Genomic DNA, 27,931 nt, shown 5'->3' with positions numbered 1-27,931 from the left:
TGCTATTTGTTACTATATCTGGTGATCAGTTAAACATAAGCCATTATTAAATGACAATCAAACTCCTACACAAAAACTGCGACTAATCATTTTACTGAACACAAATATTAGTAAAATGGTGGACAAATTCACGTAACCGATGCCGACCGTCAATGAATGAAAAGCGTGAGTTGGAGAGCGGGTTTGCGCACTAAAAGTTTGTGCTAGAGTAACTTTTTAACGATGCTACGGCGAAACGTGCAGAACTAATCTACGTACCCCGTGTTTCATACAAATAAAGATTCTTATTACAATGGGCAACACTGCTGATTTGAGATATCTCTCAAACTACATGATATTTTAATCTGTGCTCACTAATCAAAAACCTGTGAACGTGAAAGATAGGATTGGAATTATTTTTTAATTTTCATAGAATTAATCATTCCATCGATCTCATTTATTTGTTACTTGATTAGAAATTGTACATTTAATCATTAGTAATGTCATATCAATTATATAGAAACACCACGATCGGAAATACTTTACAAGAAAGCCTTGACGAATTGATACAAGTATTGTTTACATTATTTTTGTTGCAAATTACAATCTGTTCTTGTTTGTTGCTACATTGTTTGATCCTTTTGCAGTATGGACAGATAACACCGGCGCTAGCAGTGAAAGTTCTGTTGCAATTCGACAAATCTATAAATTTGGCTCTATCTAACAGAGTGAAGTCAAGGCTAACCTTCAAAGCAGGAAAATTAAATACTTATAGGTATAATTTAGCAGAAACTGATTGCTTTTCTGACATATTTTTAGAGCAGCTAATTTTAATTGTGCGCATTTCAGGTTTTGTGATAACGTGTGGACTTTCATGTTGAATGATGTGGAATTTCGTGAAGTACAAGAAGTTGCTAAAGTTGACAAAGTGAAAATCGTAGCGTGTGATGGCAAAAGTAAGTAGCTTCTTTGTGTCCCTGTAACCTATTCATTCGTTTAACAGATATACATAAAAAAGAGCCATAGAAAATACATAAGGAATGATAAAAACATTAAATTTTTCTTTTAAAGATAGTATAAAAATGTTCTATTAAGTTCTCATTGCAGCAGTAGTTAAAAATTATACATAATATAAAAATATGTCCTGAGGGACTTCCTCTATCATCCTAATAACATGTAAAAACCCTCAGTAAAATGTAAGTATACAAAATTAATTGTTTTTTTTATTTCAGATGTTGACGACCGAAGATAGCCTTTTGGAACTTATTGAACGCTTTAGGTTAATTTTAACTACACCTAATCTTTTGTAATAGATGCTCAGGATTTCTCAATGTTGTTTATTATATGCAACTCTTTCTGATAACAATTGGGTATAAATAAATTGTATAAGTGGTAAATGTTTTGTTATTGTATTACTTTTCTTTCCCTCAATTTGCGTCTATGGTGAACTACCTCCATCCATACATGGAAAAAAGTAGGCTATCTCCATACCAACTTTCATCTAAACAACACCTTTAGTATTAGTAAGAATCCTCTGTTTGATTCAAAAACAAAATCTCTTGTATGTAATAGCCACTGGCCTGATTGCAGATACATACTTTTTATTAGAATTATGTTCAGACACGAGGATGTGAACCTACCCGAATCTAAATTTTTACCAATCGAACACCTTCCACTATTGTGATGTGATGTGGGGTTGAAAATTTATTGAAGAAATTTGACAAATAGTAGGTTGATGTGCTGTCATCTGCACATGATAAAACTGTCTTGAATGTACTCAATACTAGTGATCACCAAGCTGGTTAACAAAACTGGAAACATGTTTTACTAGCGACCCGCCTCAGCTTCTCACGGTTAACAGTATTTCTCCACTATTTAATGTATGTTATTAAACATATAAACATTCCTGTTCAATCACTATCTATAAAAAAACTGCATCGAAATCCGTTGCATAGTTATAAAGATTTAAGCATGCATAGGGATACACGGACAGAGAAAGCGACTTTCTTTTATACTATGTAGTGATTTTGGAGAACCCTTCAAGTGAATAAATATGTATATACATACTGTCAGTTGCAGAAAGATCCATTGAAGTTAAAGTTTCTTTAAATCTATTGCTGACTCTTTCTTTGTCAACAAGATGATGGCACGGATATTGAGCTCTGGTGGAAGAGTGGGGATCGCTTTGCACACTGTACACATAAGGCAATAAACCAATAAATCGCTTCTGCGCAGGTGAAGGTCAGGGCTCAATATCCGTGCCGATAACTATAGCAATAGATTTAAAGAAGCTTTGACTTTGTAACCATATGCACACAAGTGTAGTAAGTAGAAAACATTGTTGTTGATGTTCAGATCTGTGTTGACAGTGAACACATTCTTCAGAGTGCTGATTCCGAGTTTTGTAAGTATTCGCGCTCGATACGTAATTATAACTTGGCTAAAGTAAAGAGTCGTATGCTACATCACATGATTAGAATATAGCATGTTCATTCTATTCCCGGGTAATGACGATTACTCTTTCGCAAGTGAGCGCGTTTATAATACAACCAAGTGCCGATGACAGCCTGTATTAAATAGGCAGATCTAAAATTATTGCAATTAGTATGATAATTTACGCATCGAGCAAGTTAACTTGCAAAGCTCGCACTAGGCACTCAGTTTTATGCATTTGATCTTGGTGATGTTGAACAAGGTTAAAAGGCTAGAATTAAACACACTTTATTTATTGATGTATTTAATACAACATCCTAAAAAAGAAATATTAATTAACTCATATTTATACATGTATTTACAAATCCCTAACCCTTGTAAACAGATCTGTTATGGAACAAAATGTCTTAAAATCAATGCAACACTGATAAACCAAATTTATATATATTTTTTTATTATAAATCAAACATTTTCTAGCTTTTCTCCTCCCCAACCAAATTAAGAAAAGTTTAATAAAACTATGAAATAAAATATTTTTAAACAAAGGACAATGGGCGATTCCGGTCCAAATGTCCACCACGAACGAGACCTATATGGCTAGATAGCCCGTTAAATGTAGAACATTTTTTGTTATGAAAGTAAAAAAAAATATAATGCCAGAAAAAAGTTATAGCAAAATCAAATACAACATTTTACAGATTTTTTCGATTTCATTTTTGCAATTACTTTTCGTGATGTTCGATTTTCGTACTTTCTGTAACTTCTGACAAAATAGAATTGTTCATTATTAGAGAGAAGACACCACCAGTTACCGCTGGAACCAGGAACCGCTGAGTATATTCAAGCACTTCTGGCGCCTCAATTGGTTAGTGTTTCGTACATCCATCGGGCAAAAATATGGGCTGTTTATATGCAAATGTGTCTTACTCGTCTTAGTTTTAGATAAAGCGCGGAAATGGGAGTGGAATAAAATAAAAAATTATAATGATAACATACAAAAACTACCGAAAATTAAGAATACATTTTTGGCTATAACTTTTTTTTGGCATTGTTTTTTTTTTACTTTCTCAGTAAAAGTGACTCTAAATTAAGTGGACTATTTAATTATATAGGTCTCGTTCGTGGTGGACATTTGGACCAAACTTCATACATTCTTGCCCAATCTCCTTTCAAAATTACTCATTGACCATCTTAATAGCTAATCCGTCACCGGCGTCTACTGTGTGGGCACAGGAATATGAGTGGAGCCACCACCATGACAGATTCAATACAAACACGTAATACACAAGTAGATACGTGAGCAAGTGATGCAATGATTATATCGTAACTTACATAACTAAGCCACTACAACATTTATGGCGTTTCTATTACACTGATTTACCGCTGGCTCGATTAGTATATTCCACGGTATAAACGATTACGGATACTGTGCACATAGAAGGGAGTCGAAACAAAATCGTTTTAGATTAATTATGCAACTAAAATTTGTGTCATACGTAAAGCTATTGTTGAATATCACAATGAAATCGCTTATGGTAATCGGCGCAGACGAGATTCAGGCGCAGTAGGAGGGGGGCGAGGTGAGGTCGGCCAGCAGGTCCAGCTCCTCCTCGGAGAGCTGGTCGCGGTGGCGCGGCCAGTCGTCGTGGTGCGTGCGGCGGAAGTCGGCCAGCGCGGCGCGGATGGCGGCGGGCACGGGGTCGGGCGCGCTGGTGTGCCGCGCCAGCTCCGCCAGCACCGCGCCCAGCCGCGCGCCCAGGCTGTAGGGCCGCGACGCCAGGTAGCCGCACAGCCCCAGCACGCCGCAGTGCCGCTCCACCAGCGCCGCCGCGCGGCAGCTGCGCATCAGCGCCGCCAGCGTGCGCTCCTCGTCCGGCAGCGCGCGGCAGTGCATCAGCCCTGTCAGCAGCTTTGCTGCCGATTGACGAACCTTCACAAAACAATTTTTATTTTAATAATCATAAAAAAATAACAGACGTTCTCAACATATTAATATAGGAATAGTATTTCCCTGGGTTAAAATAAAGATTTAATAGAATATCTTAATAATATATCCTAGTCAAATTTGATCACTACAAATTTATGAAATAATCGTGTTTAGAAATCAGGCTGACCTCCAGTCTTGGATCTCTCATGAGTTTGAGTGCGAACTGCTCGGTGGCGACGGCGCGGTCCACTTGGTCACACAGCATCGGCAGCCCGTAGAACAGCAGCGGCTGAGCGAAGTCGATGCACGCGAGACGAGCCCACCACGACCGACCTGATACAATGCATGCTTTATTTGAAGGAGTGAACTTACGAGAATGGGTCATGCTTGTTAAGTTGTTGATGTTACCTAGAATATTCGAAATGTGTTCGTGTAAGCGTTAAAAAGCACACAAAATGTTCGTGATTATTGCACTAAAATAATAGCTGAGCTCGTGGATTCTCCGGGGCTGTGAGATTGTCCGAAAGAGATACCGCGGCCCGGGTTCATAAAAGGCCTACGACGGAACATGATGGATTTTTAGTCTGTAACAGTCTGACACACGCTCACCGCTGCTAACCCACAGCGAATGGATTATTTTTGTCATCATTAAAAAAAATCTAGCGGATAGAAAATGTTCGCTGGTGAGTATAAGTAGGTACGTATACACTGGTGAGTAAAGTAGGCAATGGCCGAAATCGGCCGTGGACGCCATTATAAGTAGGTACTGTTATATATTAAATAACACTAATAAGAATACAGTAATAAACAGCTGACGCTGCAGCACTTGTTTCCCATGTTTTCCACTGACTCAGCGTATTGGAATAACTAAGGAATTATACCGGGTTTAGTCAGTGTGGTATTGAACGTCGTCGCGGATATAGGCTTTTCTTTTGTAGACCTTTTTTTTATAATTAAAGTTTTCATTTAAAGTTTTGTTTTTTAAAAAAGCCTATCCAGACCCACCCCGTAACAGTACGTATAGCGAGTGTATGTTAGTTGTTACCGTCGGCCCCAGCGCGCAGATGGCGCAGCGCGACGTCGAAGGCGGCGGGCGAGTGCAGCGCGAGCGCGAGCGAGGCCAGCAGGCCGGCGGCGGCGCGCGGCAGCTCGTCGTGCGGCTGCGGCGGCCCGCGCGCCGCGAGGGCGCAGGCTGTCGCGACTAGTGTGTACTGTGTCTCTGTGTTGCCGTTCACGCCGCGGACTATCACGCCCATGCAGCCGCGGAGCACTGAGGCAGAAAAATTACATGATAAATCTTTATTTTTTATCTACATACTTACATAAAAGAAGGTCGTGTTAATTACATATTTTATAACTCAAGAATGGTTGAACCGTTTTTAAGATAAAATTAATAGTTTTAAAACTAAAAACACGCTTTTAAAAATTACAATAGAATCAAAAGTGTGTTTTTTAATTTTGATAAATACTTTTTTGAATTTACAGCAAACCCTTTCATTTGATACCTATATCATGAGGGTGGATTTGTAACAGCCAGTCCGCCATCTTGGGGAGGCCGCCATATTGGATTTGTAATGACGTGTCTCAGGTAGGCATGTATTTTAATAACTTGCCATGGGGCTAACCGAGCATGTGTGACAAAGGTGTTCGGATATGTATACAAGTAAGCGTAGTTACCGGTAGTGAGCAGGTTGACGGCGCGGGCGTGGTCCCTGGGCGCGGGCGCGGCCACGTCGCCGGCGAGGCGCAGCGCGGAGTCCAGCCGCGCCACCAGCTGCTTGTCCACGCGCGAGCCGCGCGCGCCGCCCTCCGACTCCGACGCCGACCCGCCCTCCGCTGTCTAAACACGAACAAAACATTCAACCTGCTGATTATGGGACCAATTGGGAGGTATACCCTATCAAAACAAAAAAGAATTTAGCAAATCGTCTTCGAGTTATCGGTGAACATAAATAAAAAAAAAGATCCCAACGAATTGAGAACCTCCTTCTTTTTGAGAAGTAGGTTAAAAAAAAACCATGCTTTTAGTAGTCAGTCCGCCATCAAGGGGAAGCCGCCATATTGGATATTTATATCCTAATCAAAGACCGGAAAGTGGGTCAAATTAAGATTGCAAGATTTTCTTACATACATAGTTTCAAACGCGTGTTGATCCGGCGCTGCACTCCGTCGTGTCCTCGCGGGGACTGCACTGCATGGCTGACGCTGCTGTATGAGTGTGCTGTGTACCTGTGGCGCATCATCATTGGTGGGCGTGTGGCGCTGGTGGTCGGGCGACAGTCGCGCCACGTCGACCAGGGCGACCTCGCCCACCGTGCCGACTCCGTCGTGTCCTCGCGGGGACTGCACTGCATGGCTGACGCTGCTGTATGAGTGTGCTGTGTACCTGTGGCGCATCATCATTGGTGGGCGTGTGGCGCTGGTGGTCGGGCGACAGTCGCGCCACGTCGACCAGGGCGACCTCGCCCACCGTGCCGACTCCGTCGTGTCCTCGCGGGGACTGCACTGCATGGCTGACGCTGCTGTATGAGTGTGCTGTGTACCTGTGGCGCATCATCATTGGTGGGCGTGTGGCGCTGGTGGTCGGGCGACAGTCGCGCCACGTCGACCAGGGCGACCTCGCCCACCGTGCCGACTCCGTCGTGTCCTCGCGGGGACTGCACTGCATGGCTGACGCTGCTGTATGAGTGTGCTGTGTACCTGTGGCGCATCATCATTGGTGGGCGTGTGGCGCTGGTGGTCGGGCGACAGTCGCGCCACGTCGACCAGGGCGACCTCGCCCACCGTGCCGACTCCGTCGTGTCCTCGCGGGGACTGCACTGCATGGCTGACGCTGCTGTATGAGTGTGCTGTGTACCTGTGGCGCATCATCATTGGTGGGCGTGTGGCGCTGGTGGTCGGGCGACAGTCGCGCCACGTCGACCAGGGCGACCTCGCCCACCGTGCCGACTCCGTCGTGTCCTCGCGGGGACTGCACTGCATGGCTGACGCTGCTGTATGAGTGTGCTGTGTACCTGTGGCGCATCATCATTGGTGGGCGTGTGGCGCTGGTGGTCGGGCGACAGTCGCGCCACGTCGACCAGGGCGACCTCGCCCACCGTGCCGACTCCGTCGTGTCCTCGCGGGGACTGCACTGCATGGCTGACGCTGCTGTATGAGTGTGCTGTGTACCTGTGGCGCATCATCATTGGTGGGCGTGTGGCGCTGGTGGTCGGGCGACAGTCGCGCCACGTCGACCAGGGCGACCTCGCCCACCGTGCCGACTCCGTCGTGTCCTCGCGGGGACTGCACTGCATGGCTGACGCTGCTGTATGAGTGTGCTGTGTACCTGTGGCGCATCATCATTGGTGGGCGTGTGGCGCTGGTGGTCGGGCGACAGTCGCGCCACGTCGACCAGGGCGACCTCGCCCACCGTGCCGACTCCGTCGTGTCCTCGCGGGGACTGCACTGCATGGCTGACGCTGCTGTATGAGTGTGCTGTGTACCTGTGGCGCATCATCATTGGTGGGCGTGTGGCGCTGGTGGTCGGGCGACAGTCGCGCCACGTCGACCAGGGCGACCTCGCCCACCGTGCCGACTCCGTCGTGTCCTCGCGGGGACTGCACTGCATGGCTGACGCTGCTGTATGAGTGTGCTGTGTACCTGTGGCGCATCATCATTGGTGGGCGTGTGGCGCTGGTGGTCGGGCGACAGTCGCGCCACGTCGACCAGGGCGACCTCGCCCACCGTGCCGACGGCCGTCAGCGAGCGCAGCGCGCGGCTCTCGGCGCCGCACTCCGTCGTGTCCTCGCGGGGACTGCACTGCATGGCCGCAGCGGCTGATGCTGCTGTCTTTATCACTGCAATGTTCAAGTTCATTAGTATTGTACAGCTGAATTTCTTAATTAAAGTATTGAAGCTTTGCTTGAGTCTTGAACGATTGGCACGGTTTGGAATCTAATATCGGAATGTTACATTATTAAAGATATTTTTTTTATTATGCGCATTTATGAGCGTAAAAATATAAATAAAGTTGATTGTAATAAAGTTAATTAATCATTTTTTTTATGTGTTAGCTAAGCCATCACAACAACAAAAATACCTGTTTGTAAACTGTAATGAAACATATAGGAACATGTATAACCCACCGATATCGCCGTTCTCGTCATAGAGTGCGGCGAGGCGCGGCTGCACGGAGGCCAGGAAGTCGGCGAGGCGCGGCGCGGGGCCGCTGCTGCCGCCCGGGAACACCAGCTCCGTGTCGAAGATCGTCATCAGCAAACTGCGATATAAGTAGTATTTAATAACATATGAAGACTATCATCATAATCATTATAAAGAAAAAAAAAATGTGTATTGTGGCATTACACCATACATTTTTTTACAATACACCCTAGGGCCTAGAGTCAACGTGGGCATGTCCACAACCCTAATTTACTCGTGATGCAACAGTTATTTTTTCTTTTAATGTCATACTCAGGGACCGTACAACCCCGAATATAAGTTAATTCTTTCGAAAGTGTTACAGGTTATATGGCTGCAGTCAATAAAAGTGTTATCTCTTGGTAGTGATAGCCTTTTCAAAACCCTAACGTTAGGGTAACCCTTTCAATAAGTTAACTAGTACAAGATGTTACCGGCTCATGTATGATATCCAATTGAAGTAGATAACCCTTTGAAAGGGTTTTTCAGGGTTTTCAAAGGGTTTTAAATCAAATTATTTTAAATTACATAGGAGAAGGGGAATAGATTTTGACCTTGAAAGTTTGGAATCATTTACAATTTTTCATTAGTGTTTCTTACTCGTCTATAATATTGTCTTGAGCGCAGTCGGTTACAAAAGTTTTCGTTGTTACTGTTGTTGAGTTTTATTAGTATTGTTTAGTTTTTTATTTAGTGTTTAGGATTGTTTTGTGTTTTTTTCACGATTGTACATGCGCTAAAGTTTTTTATTTTTTTATTAATTAATCCCTACCGCAGACTTTGGGGTCCGCGCTTATATATATTTTGTACTTAATTTATAATTTTCGCCGTCTTGGCCTCACAAACTTATGTCTACTGACTTCTAGTCTTAAGACTATGTGATTTCACCGCGTATTTATGTATTTATTTTAAATATTTATATATATATATATATAATATATACAGAATTTTATTACACAATACTTAACACTATACACATGGACTTAGTTTGACAAGATTATGGGTCAAGAACGGATTGGGGATTGGTCTCATTTCCCGCTAGCGACTAGGGACTTTGCGAGTGCTATTAGGGCTAACATGACAGTGCCGTCTCGATGTAGCATGGCCGTCTTGAGGTTGTATTCGACGACCGTTTTTATTGGCGCATCCATCGCTCGCTTAATGAAGCGGCCGGTGGCATCGTCGGCGTCATCTGTGTAGTAGACGCAGCTAGCCGTATGTCTCGACACTGCCACTACCGCGTGGGAGACGATGTCATGAATTTGGAGCCTCCTGGACTTAGTGTTTATGATGACGACGCTGTCGTATGTCAGTCCCTGTACCTCGTGAATGGTTAAGGTACGCGACCCTTCACCGGACCTGTATCCCTGGCTAATAAGAGAAGATTTCTCTTCTTGCGTATGAGCCAGGAATAGGGTGTTTTGGGCAGTGATCGATATTTGGGCTCCTGTAAAACCCTTCAAGCTCAGGGAATGAGCATGAGACAGCGACGTTTTGGAGTGGACGACGCTGAGTGCGAAGGCCACATCCACTGGGTTACGGTGGGTGCAGAGCAGCTCCTGTGAGATGCCAGCCACCAGATATGGACGGGTATACTTTAATGGGAAAAGATTATCCCTGTCCAAATATGGTAGCTGATTCACGTCTCGGATGAGGACCACCTCGCTTGCACCAGACAACTTTACTGCCATGACTATGGCCCCAAAGTGGTTCATGAGAGCTTCGTCTACCGTCAAGCGGTGACATTTCTCATTTGGATTGAACCCGTTGGCTAAAATTGAAGCCATAGTGTGCACCTTTGTCTTCGCTCTATCGCCCAATTGGTGATTGGTCTTAGATCTTTGGCCGCTTCAGTTGTCGTGGTGGCTACGACATCCCTCATCTTGTCGAAGAGTTCCACTACCCAGGTAGTTTTGCCGCACCCCGGCACCCCATTTACCCATCTGATATTGGGTACCGCCCAAGCTTCCATCGATGCTGAGGTGTCTGAGGTCCCAGAAACGGTCTGTGCCATTTCAAGGATACTATCCTCCAGCATGATTTTGGTACATTCGGCGGTAACCACTATCGGGTCATCGTGTGGCGTCAGGAATTTTATTTTGCCGGTTCACTCCGTTGCCTCTTCGTCCAGGGCCACGAAACCGCTCTTTGCGCTGTAGGCGGCCATGTACGACCCCGTCATTTCCCCTGCAATGACTTGGGAGTTGGCGTTGTCGTCTACCGCCGCCTCTGCGTCCTTCAGCAATACCCGGAGCAGACCCTCATTTTCTCGACGGAAGGTCCTTTGTGTAGTTGTTAATTCTGTGTGTGTTGAGTGTATGATAGTCGTTTGTCTGGTTGTCTGTTCTGTAGTTGTTTCGTGTATGGTTGTAGTTTGTGTGGTTATCGGTTGTGTGGTTGTTGTTAGTGTTGTTGTCGTTTGTGTTGTGGTTGTCGGTTGAGTGGTTCTTGTCTGTGTTGTTGTTGACGTTAAATGTGGTTGCATGGTGGTGGTGTGTATGGTTGTAGGTGTGGTGGTCGTGGCGAGTGTAGTGACTGCGCTGGTTTCAGATGGCGATCTGTTCTGATTTCGCGGAGTACGGTCCGTTTTGTTGGCCGCAGCTGCGACTATGGCTACTTTGCTCGCAAAAGCAAGAAATGGTTTCCTAGTAGCCGGTTTCCTCATGATCGTGTGGAGTGTAGACTGACTCGGTTTCGATCGTGTGTTCCAGTTCCATTCTGTCGTGGCAGAACCTTGGACACTCGAAAAGCAGGTGCCAGACTGTTTCATAGCAGCTGGGGTCATAGACGCACGAGAGACTGTTTTTGAGTTGGAATCTGTGGAGATACGCTGAGAATCCTCCATGCCCGGTTAGGATCTGGATGTGTGTCGGTGTAAGGACAGCTTCTTTAAGTGTTCTTTTTGCCGCAAGGACATTTCGAAAGAACACTTTTGTGACCGCTCCTGTGCTGCAGGATTCATATCGCGCTTGCCACTTTCTGATACGATACGAGAACTTTGAAAATACAGCGGAGTACATTGTAATCCGCTGTATTTTCTGTCCTCCTTGGCCAGCTGGTCCGCTCGTTCATTTCCTGGAGTTCCCACGTGGGCCCTCAGCCAGAAGAATTTCACGTCTCTGCCCTCCTCTCTGATATCTCGGACGCATCTCTTTATCTTTAGAGCCAGGTGATGTGTGAGGCCTCTGCCTCGAATTTTGCGGGCAGCGGGGCGGCAGCGGCGGCGGCGCGGGAGCGGGGCGGGCAGCGCATACCTGTTCTCCAAACTAGCGGGCAGATCGCGCGGCACTATAGCGGTGTAGTGTTGTGTTCTGTTGTGTTTGCTGTTCCATATGGGTGCCTTCTCAAAGATTGCCGAAATAATTAGCTCTTGCACGTCAGAATCCATTTTGATACGTCACAAAAAAAATGTACAACACTGTAGACGCGCAACGCGGGCGGTCACCGCTTGACTGGAGCGCACCGCTCGTTGCCCGCCGCCGCGCCGCTCCCGCGCCGCTGTATTCGAGGGCCGCTCCATTTGATTATACGCGTTAGATCCTGCCGCTCCCGCGCCGCCGCCGCTGCCGCCCCGCTGCCCGCAAAATTCGAGGCAGAGGCCTGACAGACGGACTCCTCAGCAGCTCAAGCGACGATCTGATGCGCTAAAGTTCGCAGAGCCTATGTTCAGACTCGCCAAGACACAACGGCCGTATTGTAGTTTAGAACTTTAAAGTAAAGGCACGAGATATAAAATTACAATATTTGTATTCCCAATGGGTTACTCTGTTACAGTCGTTGAAGGGGTAACCCGTTCAAAACGTCTTACGACAAAAAAGTGTAACCCATTAAGAATGGGTTTTTGAATATACAGGTATCAAATCGAAAGGGTTTTAAAGAGGTTATCCATTGATAAGGGTTTTCGTAAAAAAGTGTAACAAATATGAAATTGGTTCTAAAACAACACTTTGTCAAAACCCTATCAAAAACCCTTTCAATGGGTAACCAAAATGGTCCCTGGTCATACTCCTATTTACTCTCTTATCTACTTCCTTATTTACTCGCTTATATCAATGCATCGCATTGCATTGCATTGCATGCTTGCGCATGCATTGCATGTGCAAGCAAATTATGCTAGCCACTCCCTTGTTATTCTTACCATATATTCCCGAGTGCTAAAAACTTATAGAGCGTTTAATTAACAAGATAAACCAATTTGACAAAATATTCATATAGTATACATAGCTGTGACGTTACCTGCCCACCGTCTCCCTGACGTTCTGATAGGGGTGTTGAATGAAGTTGGCCTCTTCCAGCCGCTTCAGCAGCTCAGCCGCGAGCGGCGCCGCGCGCCAACGTAGAGAGCCCAAAGCGCCCTGTGGAGAATCTTAATATTTACCACAGTGACATTAAAAAAGTATACTGGAGCGAGTGAAAATTTTAAGACATGGATAGTTGAAAATAGTCAAGAGTTGTACGAGAATCTGAATAAATTCTAACGTTATATCAAACGTAAAATTGTTCTACAATTTCGGCGTCATCTGGGTCTCACAACTTCTGAGTTATGATTGAACTAACAGTACCAGAAATTATTGAAACACATTCATATGTGTAAAAATGAAATTATATTTCAGAAAAAATAAATAAACACTAACTAAAAAAAGCGCAAGAAAATAATTAACTAACGACAAATCGAAATAAAAACACACAGACTAAAAGTCTAAACAAGAACCTCTTTTGAACAAAAACTTTAGAAATAAAAACAAAAGAAAGCATCTACGACGCAGAATGCGCTCCAAAAAACATCCACAGCGACAAGAAAACTTAAAAAAAAAGTATTTGTAAAAAGCGAATGATGCAAGTTGTAACAGCCAACTCAGCTGAACATTCTCTACATACATATAACAATCAATTTTGAATTTCGAACGCCCCGCCAATCTTGTCCATTATGCCAATACCCTTCAGAAATATACCACCGACATTTCCATACAATTTTTGCTCCTCTATAGAGAACGAAGACAATAAAATAAAAAATACTAAAATACGAAGAAACATGAATCGATAGTGCATGCGATCCTAAACATTGGTAAAGCTTCCACACAGGCTTGTCTCACCTGCATGGCGTGAAGCCTAGCACAGACGCGGAACAGAGTGTCACCTCTCGGCTCGTTGTACCGGCGAGGGGCCGACTCATCCAAGTCAGAATCCTCTTCCAAACCTCGTATGAGGTCCGGCTGTTGATCGGCAACTTTTATATTTAGTATACAGTTACCGAGTTCATTATAGAGAAGATAGACATGTTTTGCGCACAGCGGTCATAATTTGAGTTACCCCTTTATGTACTAGCAAAGTCTCGAAGAATAACCACATTTGTATTTATCAACAGCGCAACTACTATAAAGATTAAAGGGTTTACAAAATTATTGAGAACCACTGTAATGCTTCTAAGATTGTCTATATAAGCAGCCAACTTTTGTTCTACGACCTTTTTGAAGGATTTTAAGAAACGATAGATACCAATCAAAGAATCATATTAAGTCAAACTGTCTTCAGTTTTCTACCAAGAATCTGATATTTTCATATATCTGATATACAAATTGGACATAGCACCGAAGAACACTCTATTAACAGAGGTTTGCTTGCCTGATCTTACCTCACCGAGTACTGGTACATGATAGAACATAATTGCAATTCATTACCCATACTCCAACATATGCACAAACTTTTATACATACATTGAAGAGCACACCTTGAAAACGACGAATTGAATGTCTAAGAAACGATCAGTATTGATCTGCGACGCCACGAATCTTCAGAGCTGCAGCTATCTAAATAATAAAATGATAATTGAATGAATGATTTTAATGGCAAAGCTGGTTAAACTGATGAGGCTTTGATGACTGCACTTTACGGCTACAAAGCTATTCTTTCTATAGCACTTATGTATCAACCAATGTCATGTATGGCCTACTTTGTCTTGTCTTTACACTGAATATCGAATTTCGACCTAATATTATAGCCTATACGAAAACTTGGTTAAAGAGTGTCATACATAACATTGGTTAAAAGAACATTACGGATCCTTCTAGAGTTTAAAACCTGGCGCACGTACTAAAAGATGTTAGTTCTTTTAAAATGAATGTGTTAGTTGCTATAATATGATGAAGTTCCTATAGGCTGGCCGCCCACGTCGGATAATCGATAGCCCTTTTTTTTTGAGAAAAATATAACACACTGGTATCAAAATATCGGTCGGATTATCTGTCCTACAAAAATTCTAACGTGAGCGTTCAGCCTTATACTGAATTAGTATTTTATGATCTTTTAGCATAGCTACAGGGCATATGATAACTATACTTTACGGGTCCAAAATGATACTTTTCTGGTTTATAACTAACCTGTAGAGCATAAAGCCTAGCGCAGACACTGAAAGAAGTGTCGCTGTCGGTGTCGCTGTCACTGCCGCGAGACTGCGGGGCACACAAGTCTAGCAACATGGTCAGGACCTGGTGGCCCCGGGTGGGGTCCAGCTTCTCGACCCCAGTGGCCACGCATGTACCCCAGTCTTCTAGCGTCTCCGGAGTTACTGATGTTAGACCTGGTGATAAAATTTACGGGTAAAAGAATCGGCAAGTTTTTGGGTTCATTTTCTTTAAAAGTTTTTTGGTGAAATGCCTCTGTTCTGATTGAAAAACTTTAGGTGTGTGAGTGGTAATGGTAGATTTGTTATAATAGTCTAGTCATGTCGGTGACTTGCAAACTTGCATTCCTGTGTGCCATGTGATGTAAAGAACCAGGTATATTTTTTCTCGTATCAGCAAAATCCCGGCCGTTGCCAGGAATAGACGTGTTTGGAATACTTTAGAATACCTAAAATAGCACGCATAGCATATTTACGTCAGAGTCAAAAAATCTTAACAACAATACATACCAGCTTCAAGTATATTAAGTGCGGCCGCATACATCTGCCTGGCGCGGACTCGCGGCCAGTAACGAGGGGCACGCAGTGCCGCAGCCGCCACCTCCGCCGCGAATCGCTGCGGCGCCTCTTGAGAATCGCACGCGCAACGTTCTGCGTGACGCAAGAACTTGCGTGCTACGGCCGACCCGAACTGAGCGAATAGAGTCTGCGAGGGAATTTTACTTGTTAATTATGTATTGTATTAACAATGGCCGGCTTAGATATGGCGGAGATTTTTTCTTCCATTGTCAAACTATTACCGTTGCTCTTTATGAAATGATATGTCAAATCATTCATAAGAAAGGGATTGACTCACGCGAAACTTGTGTTTCGTTAGTTAATTAAGTGCATGTAAATCAAAACATTTTGGCCTTCTGTGCAGTGTGTCTTCAGGTCGAAGCTTCATCATCTCGACACGTGGTGCCGAAAAGTAATAAGAGACTACATTAAAACTCCCCAGAGTTAAGCCTCTTAGTACTATTCTGAAAACTGGTTAACGCGCTTATAGGAAGCAACAGATCCTAAGACCTAAGAGCAAAGTAAAAACACATCTGCCTTGGTATTATATAAGCACTTACCCTCAACAGCGCAAATCTGACTCCATTGAATTTGTCCTTGCCCTTCTTCTCTTCCACAGTTAAGAAGGCGACGAGGCGGTCCACGTTGCTCTCATCGGTGAAGAACTCGTAGATATGCCGTTCACCTTCCTCCATGTCCTCGGGACTCAGGTCCGAGGAGAACACTTGCTCGCTTGATGGTGCTGCCACCTGGGACAAGGATACTTACATAAAATAGGTTTGTTCATTAACTATGGTAACGAAAAAATTTCACCGAAGGATAGTTCGTCAAAACGACACCACTTCATATAATATGTAGTTGCAGGAAAGTCTGTTAATAATTGGATAGTTTCTACAGGAACCGAGAACTAGTTAACTGTTAAGTCCCTGTTTTTTTTCATCAGTTAATATTATTCCACAATAATCTGAGATTTTTTCATTACTACGTGCTGTCGATGCTACATACCTCAAGTGTCTCAGGCCAACAGTAAAAGCCGTATGTTGGATTCCTGAGCCATGGAGTCTCCCATTCGGCATCAGTAGTATGTTCTCTATCTTGAGACCATATGGCCCACTCCAGATCCTTTCTATAACCTGAGAAATATATTTTAGCTATAGCTTATTGTGGATAAGAATACAGCAGATTCATTGACAAATTAGATCGATTTATAACTTCTGGCTAGTCGCTACATATCTATACTAATATTATAAAGAGGAAAACTATATTTTGACAAAAACTACTGAACCGATTTTTTAAATTCTTTCATCATTAGAAAGCTACATTATCTGCGAGTAACATAGGTTATATTTTATCCCGGTACGGACAGAAGTTACCACGGGACGCGGCTGAAAAAGCAAAAGCAGAGTTCACTGTTGTTTTTTTTTCTAAAGCACAGTTAACTTTTTAAATACACAGTTAATTTATTTAAATATCGATATCGACATTTCTACTCACCAGGCACCCGTTTCACAGGCCTCGGCACCCCAGCTATCTCATAGGGGTCCATTTCTATCTTCACGATCTTGTGCTTGCGTTGTTTGAGCACGTAATGCACGAGTCGTTGCGCCGTGCGTCTTACTGCGATGTCGTCGTGTAAGAGAGCTTTAACCATGCCTTTGACGGCGGCGCCCGGGTACGGGGTTTGTAGTGACGGGCAGAAAGTTAGCATTTGTATTGCTAGCTCTAGGCGACGCCATTGCCTGGAGGAAAAAGATTTTATTAATGTGTGTGGTTAATATTTAAACGCATTTTTAAAAATATTTGGTGCTAAAGACAAACAATGTGTATACAGAACAGACAAACTATATGTGACTATAGTTTTGTTGGACACCATGTATGTACAAAACTTAAAATGTACTTTTTGAACAATAAATATAAATAATAATAAATAAATTGGAGCATCAAGTTACTCCTATTCTTATTTGGCAAGAATTTTGTTCAAACATGATATTATGTATTTTAACAATTTTTCGTTTGTTCGGTGAAGAGCCTTGCACTTTGTTGGGGGTCATGTAATTAAAGAAAATATAACAAGTATTCTTGATTAGCACGACCCTTTACTACACTAACGACATAAGTACATAAGTAAATATTAATATACACTCACACATTAGGCGTCTCAACAACTTTAACGAGTTCCATGATCAGCTCATTATACTGCTTCTCACATCTATCTGAAGTGGCCTGTTCCTTAGCTATGGAGGCGTTCAAGAGCTCCTTGAAATGTGGCTCGGTGCGTTGTTCCTCAGTTAGAAGGACCGCGGCTGCGATTACTGCTTCGAGAGACATTGTCAGACGGGTGTTCACTGTTGGGAAGTGACGGTGTAGGCTGTCGCTGAAGGCCTGTTCGAGGCTGAAATATAGTTTTAGAGTAAGTATCGGGAGCGAATTTAATGATTTGATTTTTTTGGGGTTTGGTTTTGATTGGAAAATCTTGGTCATTTAGTTTTGCAGGGAGGATGTAGCACTTAAGGGAGTATTAGGGTGAGTATATAGAGGTGTATAAGAGAGTATAAAAAAAGAAAGAAGAGAGTATAAATGAGTGGGATGTTACAAATAATTAGGGTTGCGGGCATGGTCACAGTGCCCAATATGAAAGATCCGCCACTGAGTAAAAAAATGTTTTCAGTGTTGAGAAGAAAAAAGAGCGGTTAAGCTGAGCATTTGCCCAGATAAGCTGACACCAGTCGATATGAACGAAAGTAAAAGTATATTCTAAAATACTCACCGCACCATACTAGGCTTCTCACTGAGTGGAGCATTTAAAATAGCAGGCCATAGAGTCCGTACCACATCCCAGTCCTGTTTCGCCACGAGGGGCCCAGTACGGGGTCCCAGCATCATGAACAAGACCCCCTTATGTCTGGCGTGCCATTCGTCGCCTTCGCCCCCCTCGGCTAAAATTGCAGCGAGTTTGGGCACTAAAGCCCGGTAGGAGTACGGGTAGTGGCTTAGCATCCAGTATAGACGAATTTGAGCTAGAATGCGGACCTATAAGAAGAGTATTGAAATATGAGTAATTCGCCTGCTGGAGAAAATATGTAGATATTGTTAACATTATAATTTGGGATATCATAGAGCTTGTTTTAGATGTATTATAAAGAAATGTTGATATCATTAACTTAATGGTTAAATCTGAAACTTCGACATTCATTGAAAAAATATTTTTACATAAAGAGAAAACAGCAACTTTTTTCAAAATCGCTCGTATTACATATTAACAAAAGAGATCAATCAAACTATGAGCAAATAAGTAATGGAACTGCACCTAAACAATACTCACCGAGCTATAAGTATTGACGGACAGATCAGCGAGCGCATGTAACGCACTGAGCGCGGAGGGTGTGATCCCGGCCTCGCATACGAGGTCGTACCTCGCGTCATCATGCAGCCTCGCAGCGTCAGCCGCCAACATACGCAGCCTTGCGGCCCCAGCCCCTCGCGTCCCGCCCTGCCGGTCCGGGGGCCCCCCGCGACCGTCTAATGCACGCTCCAAAGCCCCGTATGAACGGAGACGGTTCTCCAAACCTGGGCTCCCGCGTAGTCCTTTCATTACTACCACGCGTTCCCACACCTGGTGAGTTAAAAGATATTTTGAATTAATTGGAACTTATTTAAAAAAGAAAAATACACACAGACTGTCTTTAATATCTGACTGTTTAGTAGTTAATCAGCATTATATCTATCATCTATAATTAAGTGCATATACAAATATATCACAAATAAATAAAATTCTAGATACAGGGTCGGCTCAGCATATCCAAGGGTCATTTCTGAATAGTACTACATGTATTGACCTCTACAGAAACCTAAATAATAACTATTTAAACAAAACAAGGGTATAATCACCTGGATGAGCATCTCCAAGCCCCTGGTATCATCAGTTTTCTCCGCTAAGAGTTTAGCTTGCACCTCAAGCAGCAGTCGAGTCAGCGCCACGCGTACGTTCTCACCATCAAGTGTTACTTGGTAACGTACGCCGCATGTGAATGGAATGCTGGTCGCGGGTACTTGAGATTCCATGCTGAAAATGTGCAATTATTAGCCTTTAACAGTTTTGAATATCAATGTGGATTTGTTTATGAATTAAAACCTGGCAAAAGCACGGGAGCTGTATTCCTCAATTATAAGGTTGAATGTTGAAATTAAAAACTTACAGTTGCACGGGTTCTTCATCAGGCGGCGGCAAGAATGTGCTGCAAGCCAGCACAGCGTTGATGATGTAGAAGCTGCGGAGCCTGCGCTCGCGACACATCGGCCGCTCCCCGCTCAGCCACTGCCGCAGACGTTGCACCTCCGCCTTCAGGTATCTGTCCAGCAACATCTGCGCACACTCCGCCTCCGCGGCGCAAGGCACGTGCCACTTCAGGTTCGCGTCCTTCAACATGCACCCGTAGCCCCACTCGCGGATTGGCAGCCACTCCTGAGGGGCCTTATCGTAATCTTTCGGCGAACTCTTCCACTCCTTAAGGTCGATATAGCACAGAGACATGAGCATATGACTCAGGACCTCACACGCTCGCGACAGCGCGTAGTTCGAGTGAAGTTTCAAGGCCCTGTCTAATATTGGAAGGATGTCCGGAATGTACTTGAGGAGCACCAAGCCGTCACACTCCACTATGTGCATGAACAGAACCAATCTGTACATGAGGTCACGCGGGGGATTTTCCTCGTGGAGCGCCTCGTCAGTAGACAGCAGTTCTGTCAACTCTTCACAAAGCTTCGGCATGAAAGCCGCTAATGTCGATTCAGAATCAATTCGAGCAAACACACGCAACATCACGCCAACCATGCTTCCAGAAACATTCGTTTCAAACGTGGACTCAGTGGCGAAAGCCTTAAACTTCCTCAATGCCTCCTTAAATATCTTCGGCGAACACTGCATCAGCACAGCTGTGGCAGCCGAAGAGATTGCTGTCTCCATAACAGCATCAGTCTTGCTACGTACGCCGTCAGATTCCTTCGTATCCAGTCTTACATGTTCCAGTACGCTAGATTCAATAATGACAAACAGTCTGTCCAAGAATACGAGGACGAAGTCTTCGAATTGAGCAGTGGACTCACAAGTCAGAAGCTCCTCTTCAGTGAGGTCATCGTGGTGCTCGTGAGCAGAACTACAGTCTATGAATGGCACCATCCATGTGAAGATGAGGATGAAGTGTAGTGTAACTAATGTCTTTTTAATATCGTTAGGATCGAGACCTGGTAGGACCGCTAAGAGGAATGGCACTACATGTGTTGGGCCTTCTGGATAGTCTGCGTCAGCTCCACGTAGCATGGGCCTGGCGACTGCGGCCACAGCAGACATGGCTGCGGTGACTCGGTGAGGCTCGGTGAGTGACGTCAGCGACGTCTTCAGTCTCTCTAGCAACGGCGGAACTACTATAGCAGGGCGCAGCGTCGCCAAGTTCTGCAGAGCAATAGATATGTCGAGGGAGCCGCTGCGGCTGTACACCGCCTGCAGTGTCGGTTCCAGCACAATTTTCACAAAATCTGTGATGTCTTCATCTCTGAGTTGATACGACTCAGGTGTTTGGTTCTCCCAAGTTTCATAGAATCTTTTTTCACGTTCACGTCGCACCCTGCAAAAGGAAACTTCAGTTTATGTCAAGTTCTTTGTTGGTGAATGGTTTGGTTGGTGTTGGTGAATGGTACGACAGCATGTACGACCTTACTTACATGATTTTTACAGAGACCCGGCCACTTTCGTGTAAAGTCGTACATACTCCTAAACAACAATGGTATGTCGAGAATAATGATATGTTAAATATTATGAAGAACACCACTACAACTGAACGATTTTTAATCGAATTTCCGAGGCGAGATGATGATGACCCTAAGTCTGTTTTATTACAATTCCTTGAGCAAATGGTTACCTGTTGAGGAACTCTCTGGCGAGTTTCCTGAGGAGGTCTCTGAGTTTGTAGGACCAGCGGCCGGAGTTGGCGCTGTGCAAGTAGCTCTCCACTCCGGCCAGGAAGCTGCGCAAGTGTTTCAGCACCACGCCGTTGGGGCTGATACTCCATACTATCCAGGACGCCACGTGTTTCATCTCTGGACAATATAAACTAGTTGTAATTTCATGCCCATTAAACAAACAAGAGGTTTTCTACTGCGTATGATTTTTTTCCATTGAATCATCGAGACCCTTTTTTACTTAACTAGGAAAATAAACTACAGATCACTATATTCATTTATCGCCTTACAATGCACATGCCTCAATTTATGCAAATCCATGGTAACCGCCTAGTGTGCATGTTACGTCATAATCTCTAACAACTATCGCACTTACTACGCTCAAAAATAACCATGAAGAATCCAGTGACAACCTATGACCAATCGCTTATCAAAAATAGCAATTGGCATCAACCGTGGCATTGTGTGCAGTGAAATGAGGCATGTTGATAGAAACTTACCGAGGGAATGGCAGCGAGTGATCTGCATGTCTTTGTAGCTGACTGGTAAGTTCAGAGCGTGAAGGAACCTCATGAACATCTTCGGAACATGTGGTGTCCAGTCTATAGCACCGGGGTTGCGTTTTGCTAGTCCAGCAAATAGCATCATTAAATCCTGTAGAGTAGAATACAAATTCCTGTTTACATATTACATTAAATGAATAGAAGATCCGTGTGAAGAACATAGTTTGTCTTAGCAGTCGGCTAAAAACTTGAACATCATTTAAAATAGGTATCTTACCGCGATCCCACACTGCGAGTTGTAACAGGTATCCCAGAGCGTCATGATCTCGTCGAACCACAGCAGATGTCCATGTGCTGCGAGCTTGGGAGGCAGCGCTACTGGCAAGAATACCGCCAGTTGGCAGATCACGTGCGTGTCCGTCGACCACGGGTTTATTTGCGGTAATATCTCCGCTAGAATTTCTCTTGTAGCGGTTATTGGGAAATATCTAAAACATAAGGTAAGGTATATTTAATTCTCTAGAATTGCTCTGAAGAAAATATGAATATAGTCAGTGTTCTACTTACGGTCTGGCACATTTGACCATAGAAATGTACGATAGTTCTAGCGAGCTGAAAAAAAAAAATTGACAAATCAGAAATATGTACGTTCATACTGACGGGAGGTTTGAAACATGCACAGCCTACCACCTGATATGCAGACACTACAATTTGTACAATAGGATAATTGGTCAAAATAACTTATTAATATTCAACTCGATAAGGTTGATCACTTAATAAATCATTTCTGGGGTCCATCATACCAAGGATAGTGACATGGGTTCGATGAATCATGAGCCCAACCCGTCTGCCACCCGATGTGCGAACAATAAGCGTGTCCCGAAAACTTAGTTTGTCTATTCATTACGTGGGCAGTTCGTTCTCTTCGGGTCCTGCTAGGCCGAGCAACTCTAGTGCGTCAGCCAGCCCATCGCCTGACAGGAATTTGCGAATCAAATCGAGCACATCGACTCCTTTTTTCGCAAAGCGATCTGGCCTGTACACATCATGATTTTAGGTAGGTATTCTTCGTTTTAACAAATGTGTTATTGAAAATAAATTAATAAAGGGCGTCATAAAATATGAAATCAATTTTACAGCTGTAAAACACGCCATGTCGGAATATTGATGTAAGAATGACGTATTCATTGAGCACTCAATTAATTCTGGCTACGTGTATCGCGGTCATGCTTAGCTCTCTGCATATAGGTAATTCGATATACATGTGTGATTGCGTCGCAGCTTACGTACCCGAGACGTCACATGAAGGAAGTGCCCAAACAAAAGTTGGCGCTGTATGAGTTGCAGACACATTCATAATCAAGTTCTTTGGATTATGTTTTAATTCTTATGATGGCTGTGTTAGATCTTGATTCCTATGTAGGTCGAAAAGAAAATACTTACGTTAAATAATGGTACATTCCAATATGTGTGGAGCTCTTATCAAATATTTTTTTGCCCATATCGTAGAGCGGCCGCCACGGCAGCGTCAATTCTGCAGGTGTAATCAATTGTCTTTTCCTGTAGAAATTAATTATTTCGTCAGCAATTTAGCAAGCGGACTGTGCCAATTATTTGAAGTATTTACTGCCAAGAATACGAGTATTTAGGCTCTTTTAATAAAATTTATAGATAGATAGAGATACATAGCAGCAGACATTTTATACGTTTTTTTTTATGTAAATACCAAAATAAATAAAATACCGATGCTTGGGAGTCATTGTGGGTAGACGTGCTTCTTTATTTCTTAGTTATTGCCAATTATTTAAGAAACCCTAAGTATTGGTATCAACAATAAATCAATAGAACTAAAACTTTCTATTAGATTTGGATCGTTGGCGAACATAGGTAACTAATTGAGTGACTGTTCAATTAACATACCTCCTTTTAATTTAGATAGACGATTGAATCGTCGTTTCAGCATTTATAAATACTCTAAGTATTGTTAACTGTTTGAACATTGCCTCAAGAATTATACTTACTTAGTGAGCATTAGGAACATGGTGGCGAACTTGTGGACCTTTCCTGGTTCCAGATCAGGAATGAGCACTAGTTCGTACGCCAGTCGTATCAACTTCAGATGATCTTGCTTGCTAAACTTCAGCCCATGAATACGAATGTACCTGAGAATTAAATAAAAGAGTATTCAATCATCTCATACCTTCGTAGGTATTTAGTATTCTACAAAATAGGCCTAGTAAGCGAAATGTGCCTTCACTGTTCCCAGGAACCTGGGTTTCTAATGTTAGATTATAAACACAGGTGTAAGCTTAAAATACAGTATCGCTTTTAATTTTATGGAGTTTGTGGCGAATTCTTTCTTAGTGTGTTCGAACCACGGAGTTCTCCATGGTCCGATCTGGAAATCAAGTTCTCATAGATGGCTTTCGATCGGTAACAAGGCATTCCTGCTTTTTTCATATGAATCACATAACAATAAAACAATACGGAATGGCGAAGTAATATAATGAACTGTCAGTGTTATTTGAGGCCAGGTGCAGTTAGCAGGAAGCCCTGGGTGTCAGCCAGCATATTTGAAACTTCGGCAATACTTGCCAAAGGTTAACACTAAACCAAAACTTGTTATAAATTGAATGGTGTATACGTGTATACCTAGTATACAAAATTATCAATTGCGATATAGTTGACTGGCTAATTTTGAGAGAATATTTCGTGAATATCTTCGTAAAAGTGTATGATAGGGCATTTAATCGGAATCGCTTATGATTTGGAATTATTAAAATGTAACTGTCACATTCCAAAGGTATGCTCTTCAGTAACTACTGCTGTGCAAACTTGCTGTATTCTAAAATGTACTGCTGTATGTATATAGGTGGTGGTAATATAATATAACAATTATAGACCATTGAAATATGAAACATTATGTAAAATCTCATTTATTTGGAAATCACGCTTTACCTATTGTAACTCCCAAATAAACAAGATTTCCTCAAGCTTTAAACTGAATTAGCTACTGTGGCTTATGCCACCACATGTAACATTTCATCATCATTGATTAGTCAGTGGGAGTTACTAAGCAAAAAACATATCTTTATGAGACAATAACACAACACATTCTATAAAAACTAAAATAACTTCAGTGTTTAACGTACTTGAGAAATAGCTCCAATTTCAAAGGGAAGTTGAGTAGGTAAAAAATATATTTTCCTGTTTAATTTTGTCTGATAATTTATTATTATTTATTTATTAAAATACAGTGTAAACTTGTTTGCTTTTCTCCTTTTATGGGTCTGTTATATGAATTTTAGAGGATTAAAATAGGCAAAAAAACAACAGTAAAATTGTTGAGGTAAACAATTGGCTATATAAATTGTATGTTAGGTAATTGAATTCAACATAATTAATTAGGCATGCCTGTAAAAGAATATCATTATAGTTTTTTGCAATTACTTAAAACAAGTTTTGAAAGAAAAACTTCTTGTAATAAATCTATAGTGTCAGTGATCTGCAAATGAGTTTATTTTTCAGAAGATTGATCTACACAGTATGTTACTTTGTTTACATGTAGTTAACAGGACAGGAATCAATTAGCTGTGTTGATTTTCAGTTGCATGAATCATCACAAATTGCTCTAGCAAGGGCGTTCAAGATTGTCATCTCGAGCAATGTTTAGCACATGCAAACATTTACAGATACATGCTGTATCTATATTCAAAGGCGACTTAATCGAGATTAATTTATACAGTATGATACCTTTTTTTTCCTGACATTTTGGCAAATTGGACTGACAATGGTTACAGGTAGATTGAAATTGAAACCTGTGTTTGCAGAATCTCATAGTTAGACGGAAATGCAATCAAAACAATGTACTTTAGAGTCCAAGTAAGTTTTGTTTATTGTTTGAATATTTTAAGCTATTATTTGAAGTCAAAATTAAATTGTATCAGGTTTCTCCGTTAAGATGAAAGCACTATAAAGATTATTTGTATATAAATATTAAAGACTGAGATGCAACAGCTGAGGCAACAAATGTTGGCTTTTCTTTTTGGTATTGATATGTTATTTACCCAACTGCCATGATTGACGGTACTGTACAGAAGAAACATTCTAGACTTAGGTTTCAAGGGACAAGGAAATATAAATAAATAATAAAAATAACGCCTGCCAATTTGTAGTCATCAAACCCAATCGGCTACAATACATGACCACTGCGTCGCTGTTTTTGACAAACAAAGGAAAATAATGATTTATTTTATATTCATGAAAATTAGTGGTCAGTGGGTTGTCTTAGGGGTATACTTCAAATACGGTTATTAAATTAAAATTGACTACCCTTATTTTTTTTTGTAAATATTGTTAAAAAATTGTTAAATATAGGGCAGTTCATATTATTGTAACAAAAGCTTTTGTGTTCCAGAGACCAGTTATGTTTACTACTCTTGATAAATATGTTAAACTGAGTTAAACAATCCTTCAGCTATCTATTGGACAGCTTCCAATAATTCAATATCACCTAAAATATGCCTCTCATGTGGGTTCATGTATTAAGGAAGAAAGTATATTTACTTCATGAGCCTGGAGGACCAGACGCCGCACGCTGGCTTCATCTCGCGCAGCATGACGGCCTTCGCCAGGTTGATCTTCACTTGTTCCAGGAACCGTATGGACTCCTCATCCAGCTCATTGGCATATGGTAGGATGTGATTCGTCAATATTTCCTTCTGCGGCTTGAACCCCAGAGCCTCTATACGCTCCGGGGTTGTCACCAAAAACTCAAACTCATCGTCTTGTATCATATTGATTGCTATATTTTATTGTTGTTAGAAAAAATATAACGAGTCACTGTGATTTTATGTCCTTTATTCCCGGCGGCCACATGAGCACAGTTGTAAGTTTACTCGATACACTTCCGCGGTTCACCAATATTATACTGTCATTTAACAAATCAAATTAACATTGAATTTACACAAGTCATCGAGATAATCACTGAAAGAAAATCCGAATCGCCAAGTCAGTTCACAACTGTCCCAAAGGTACGTTCCGATTCACAAAATTTTGACATGCGTCATTTCAACAAGTCTCGTCATGGTCATAAAAGCGTTTCAATCTACGCAATAGAGTGGGTGTGTTTGAGACTGCACGGGCTCGTGTGCAACAGCATTGGTTGCATCGGACACCGTTATATATGATAGTTAGATATATGATATAAGTTATTGATTATTCGTGCGAACAATGTAATAACATGTGTATAGTTATTGACGTCTAGGATGCCCCACCTCAAAGCGTGTCTAGTACAAGTACTAGCTAAAGAGCAATCAAAAAACCCAGCTCTGACTTAGATTTTCGAATCGTACTCCTTACCTACTTAATTATGTTTCCTAACGTATTAATTCAGATGTAGAAAATTTTGAAGCTAAATGCACAAAAATGCGTTCGTTATTTAGGAATCGAACATCCATAAGGCCACTTTGTGAAAATAAAATAGGGATAGAATCTCCTATAGGAAATTTCCGCATAGGTTGACATGAAGGTTCTTTGTTTATAGAGGGACGACCAGAAGAATTGATCTGCACAATAAAACGACTATATTTGAGAGCATTTGATAGACCAATAAATGCTATACTTGCATTCGAGGGAACAGCTGGTTTTAAATAAAACATCATTCCAAAGCATTCACGATTTAAATGTATATATTTTTTATTTTTCTGCCAAATAAATAAATAGAAAATTCGGTGATTCGATACAAGATTAAGGATATACGTAAGAGATAAACGTTATGAAGAAGAGACATTACACTTTTATCATTACGAAATAAGTTAAGGTAAGGATAGAGAAACTTATTTGAAAATTACATCCACAAAAGTTTTGACGTTATAATTATGGAACATCTTTTTTAATGAACTCTTACGAAGCAGATTATGGCAGGTAGGAAGTAACTTAAAAGTAAATATAAAATAGGCATGGTTTGCGTGTCTTGTAACTATTGCCACATTA

General features: G+C 42.2%; 2 protein-coding genes across 2 annotated transcripts; one reads left to right on the top strand and one right to left on the bottom strand.

Annotated features, from left to right (window-relative positions):
* The first annotated feature begins 345 nt into the window (after positions 1-345).
* LOC110379574 (transcription initiation factor IIA subunit 2) lies at positions 346-1,376 on the top strand. Its single transcript, XM_021339294.3, has 4 exons — positions 346-551; positions 627-754; positions 829-935; positions 1,212-1,376. The coding sequence occupies exons 1-4, from the start codon at positions 480-482 to the stop codon at positions 1,229-1,231; spliced, it is 327 nt and encodes a 108-aa protein (XP_021194969.1). The 5' UTR covers positions 346-479; the 3' UTR covers positions 1,232-1,376.
* Positions 1,377-3,510: 2,134 nt separating this feature from the next.
* On the bottom strand, positions 3,511-27,001 carry LOC110379587 (proteasome activator complex subunit 4B). The gene is made up of 28 exons (XM_064039862.1): positions 26,504-27,001; positions 23,959-24,099; positions 23,381-23,497; positions 22,845-22,973; positions 22,505-22,549; positions 22,215-22,425; positions 21,935-22,088; positions 21,395-21,572; positions 19,676-21,100; positions 19,368-19,542; positions 18,802-19,092; positions 18,247-18,509; positions 17,626-17,871; positions 16,974-17,218; positions 16,485-16,612; positions 16,040-16,228; positions 15,432-15,627; positions 14,899-15,098; positions 12,758-12,876; positions 8,467-8,600; positions 7,846-8,178; positions 7,511-7,803; positions 7,040-7,315; positions 6,569-6,883; positions 6,017-6,179; positions 5,385-5,609; positions 4,527-4,672; positions 3,511-4,342 (listed from the first exon to the last, which is right to left on the bottom strand). Exons 1-28 carry the CDS (start codon positions 26,731-26,733, stop codon positions 3,968-3,970), a joined length of 6,942 nt encoding a protein of 2,313 aa, XP_063895932.1. The 5' UTR covers positions 26,734-27,001; the 3' UTR covers positions 3,511-3,967.
* Between the last annotated feature and the right edge of the window lie 930 nt (positions 27,002-27,931).

The sequence above is a fragment of the Helicoverpa armigera genome, chromosome 20 (genome assembly GCF_030705265.1).
Source record: "Helicoverpa armigera isolate CAAS_96S chromosome 20, ASM3070526v1, whole genome shotgun sequence".
In the NCBI taxonomy this organism is placed as follows: domain Eukaryota; kingdom Metazoa; phylum Arthropoda; class Insecta; order Lepidoptera; family Noctuidae; genus Helicoverpa; species Helicoverpa armigera.
Note: the sequence above shows the minus strand (reverse complement) of the source record. Positions and strands in the feature narration are given on the sequence as shown.

What these genes read in the sequence shown, in the direction of transcription:
- LOC110379574 (XM_021339294.3), top strand. Translation starts at nt 480, where the DNA reads ATGTCATATCAATTATATAGAAACACCACGATCGGAAATACTTTACAA. An exon ending in GGAAAATTAAATACTTATAG is followed by an intron (nt 755 to 828) that starts GTATAATTTAGC and finishes TGCGCATTTCAG; the next exon opens with GTTTTGTGATAACGTGTGGA. An exon ending in CGTAGCGTGTGATGGCAAAA is followed by an intron (nt 936 to 1,211) that starts GTAAGTAGCTTC and finishes TTTTTATTTCAG; the next exon opens with ATGTTGACGACCGAAGATAG.
- LOC110379587 (XM_064039862.1), bottom strand. Translation starts at nt 26,733, where the DNA reads ATGATACAAGACGATGAGTTTGAGTTTTTGGTGACAACCCCGGAGCGT. An exon ending in TGGTCCTCCAGGCTCATGAA is followed by an intron (nt 24,100 to 26,503) that starts GTAAATATACTT and finishes TTTAATTCTCAG; the next exon opens with GTACATTCGTATTCATGGGC. An exon ending in GTCAGGGAGACGGTGGGCAG is followed by an intron (nt 8,601 to 12,757) that starts GTAACGTCACAG and finishes CTTATATCGCAG; the next exon opens with TTTGCTGATGACGATCTTCG.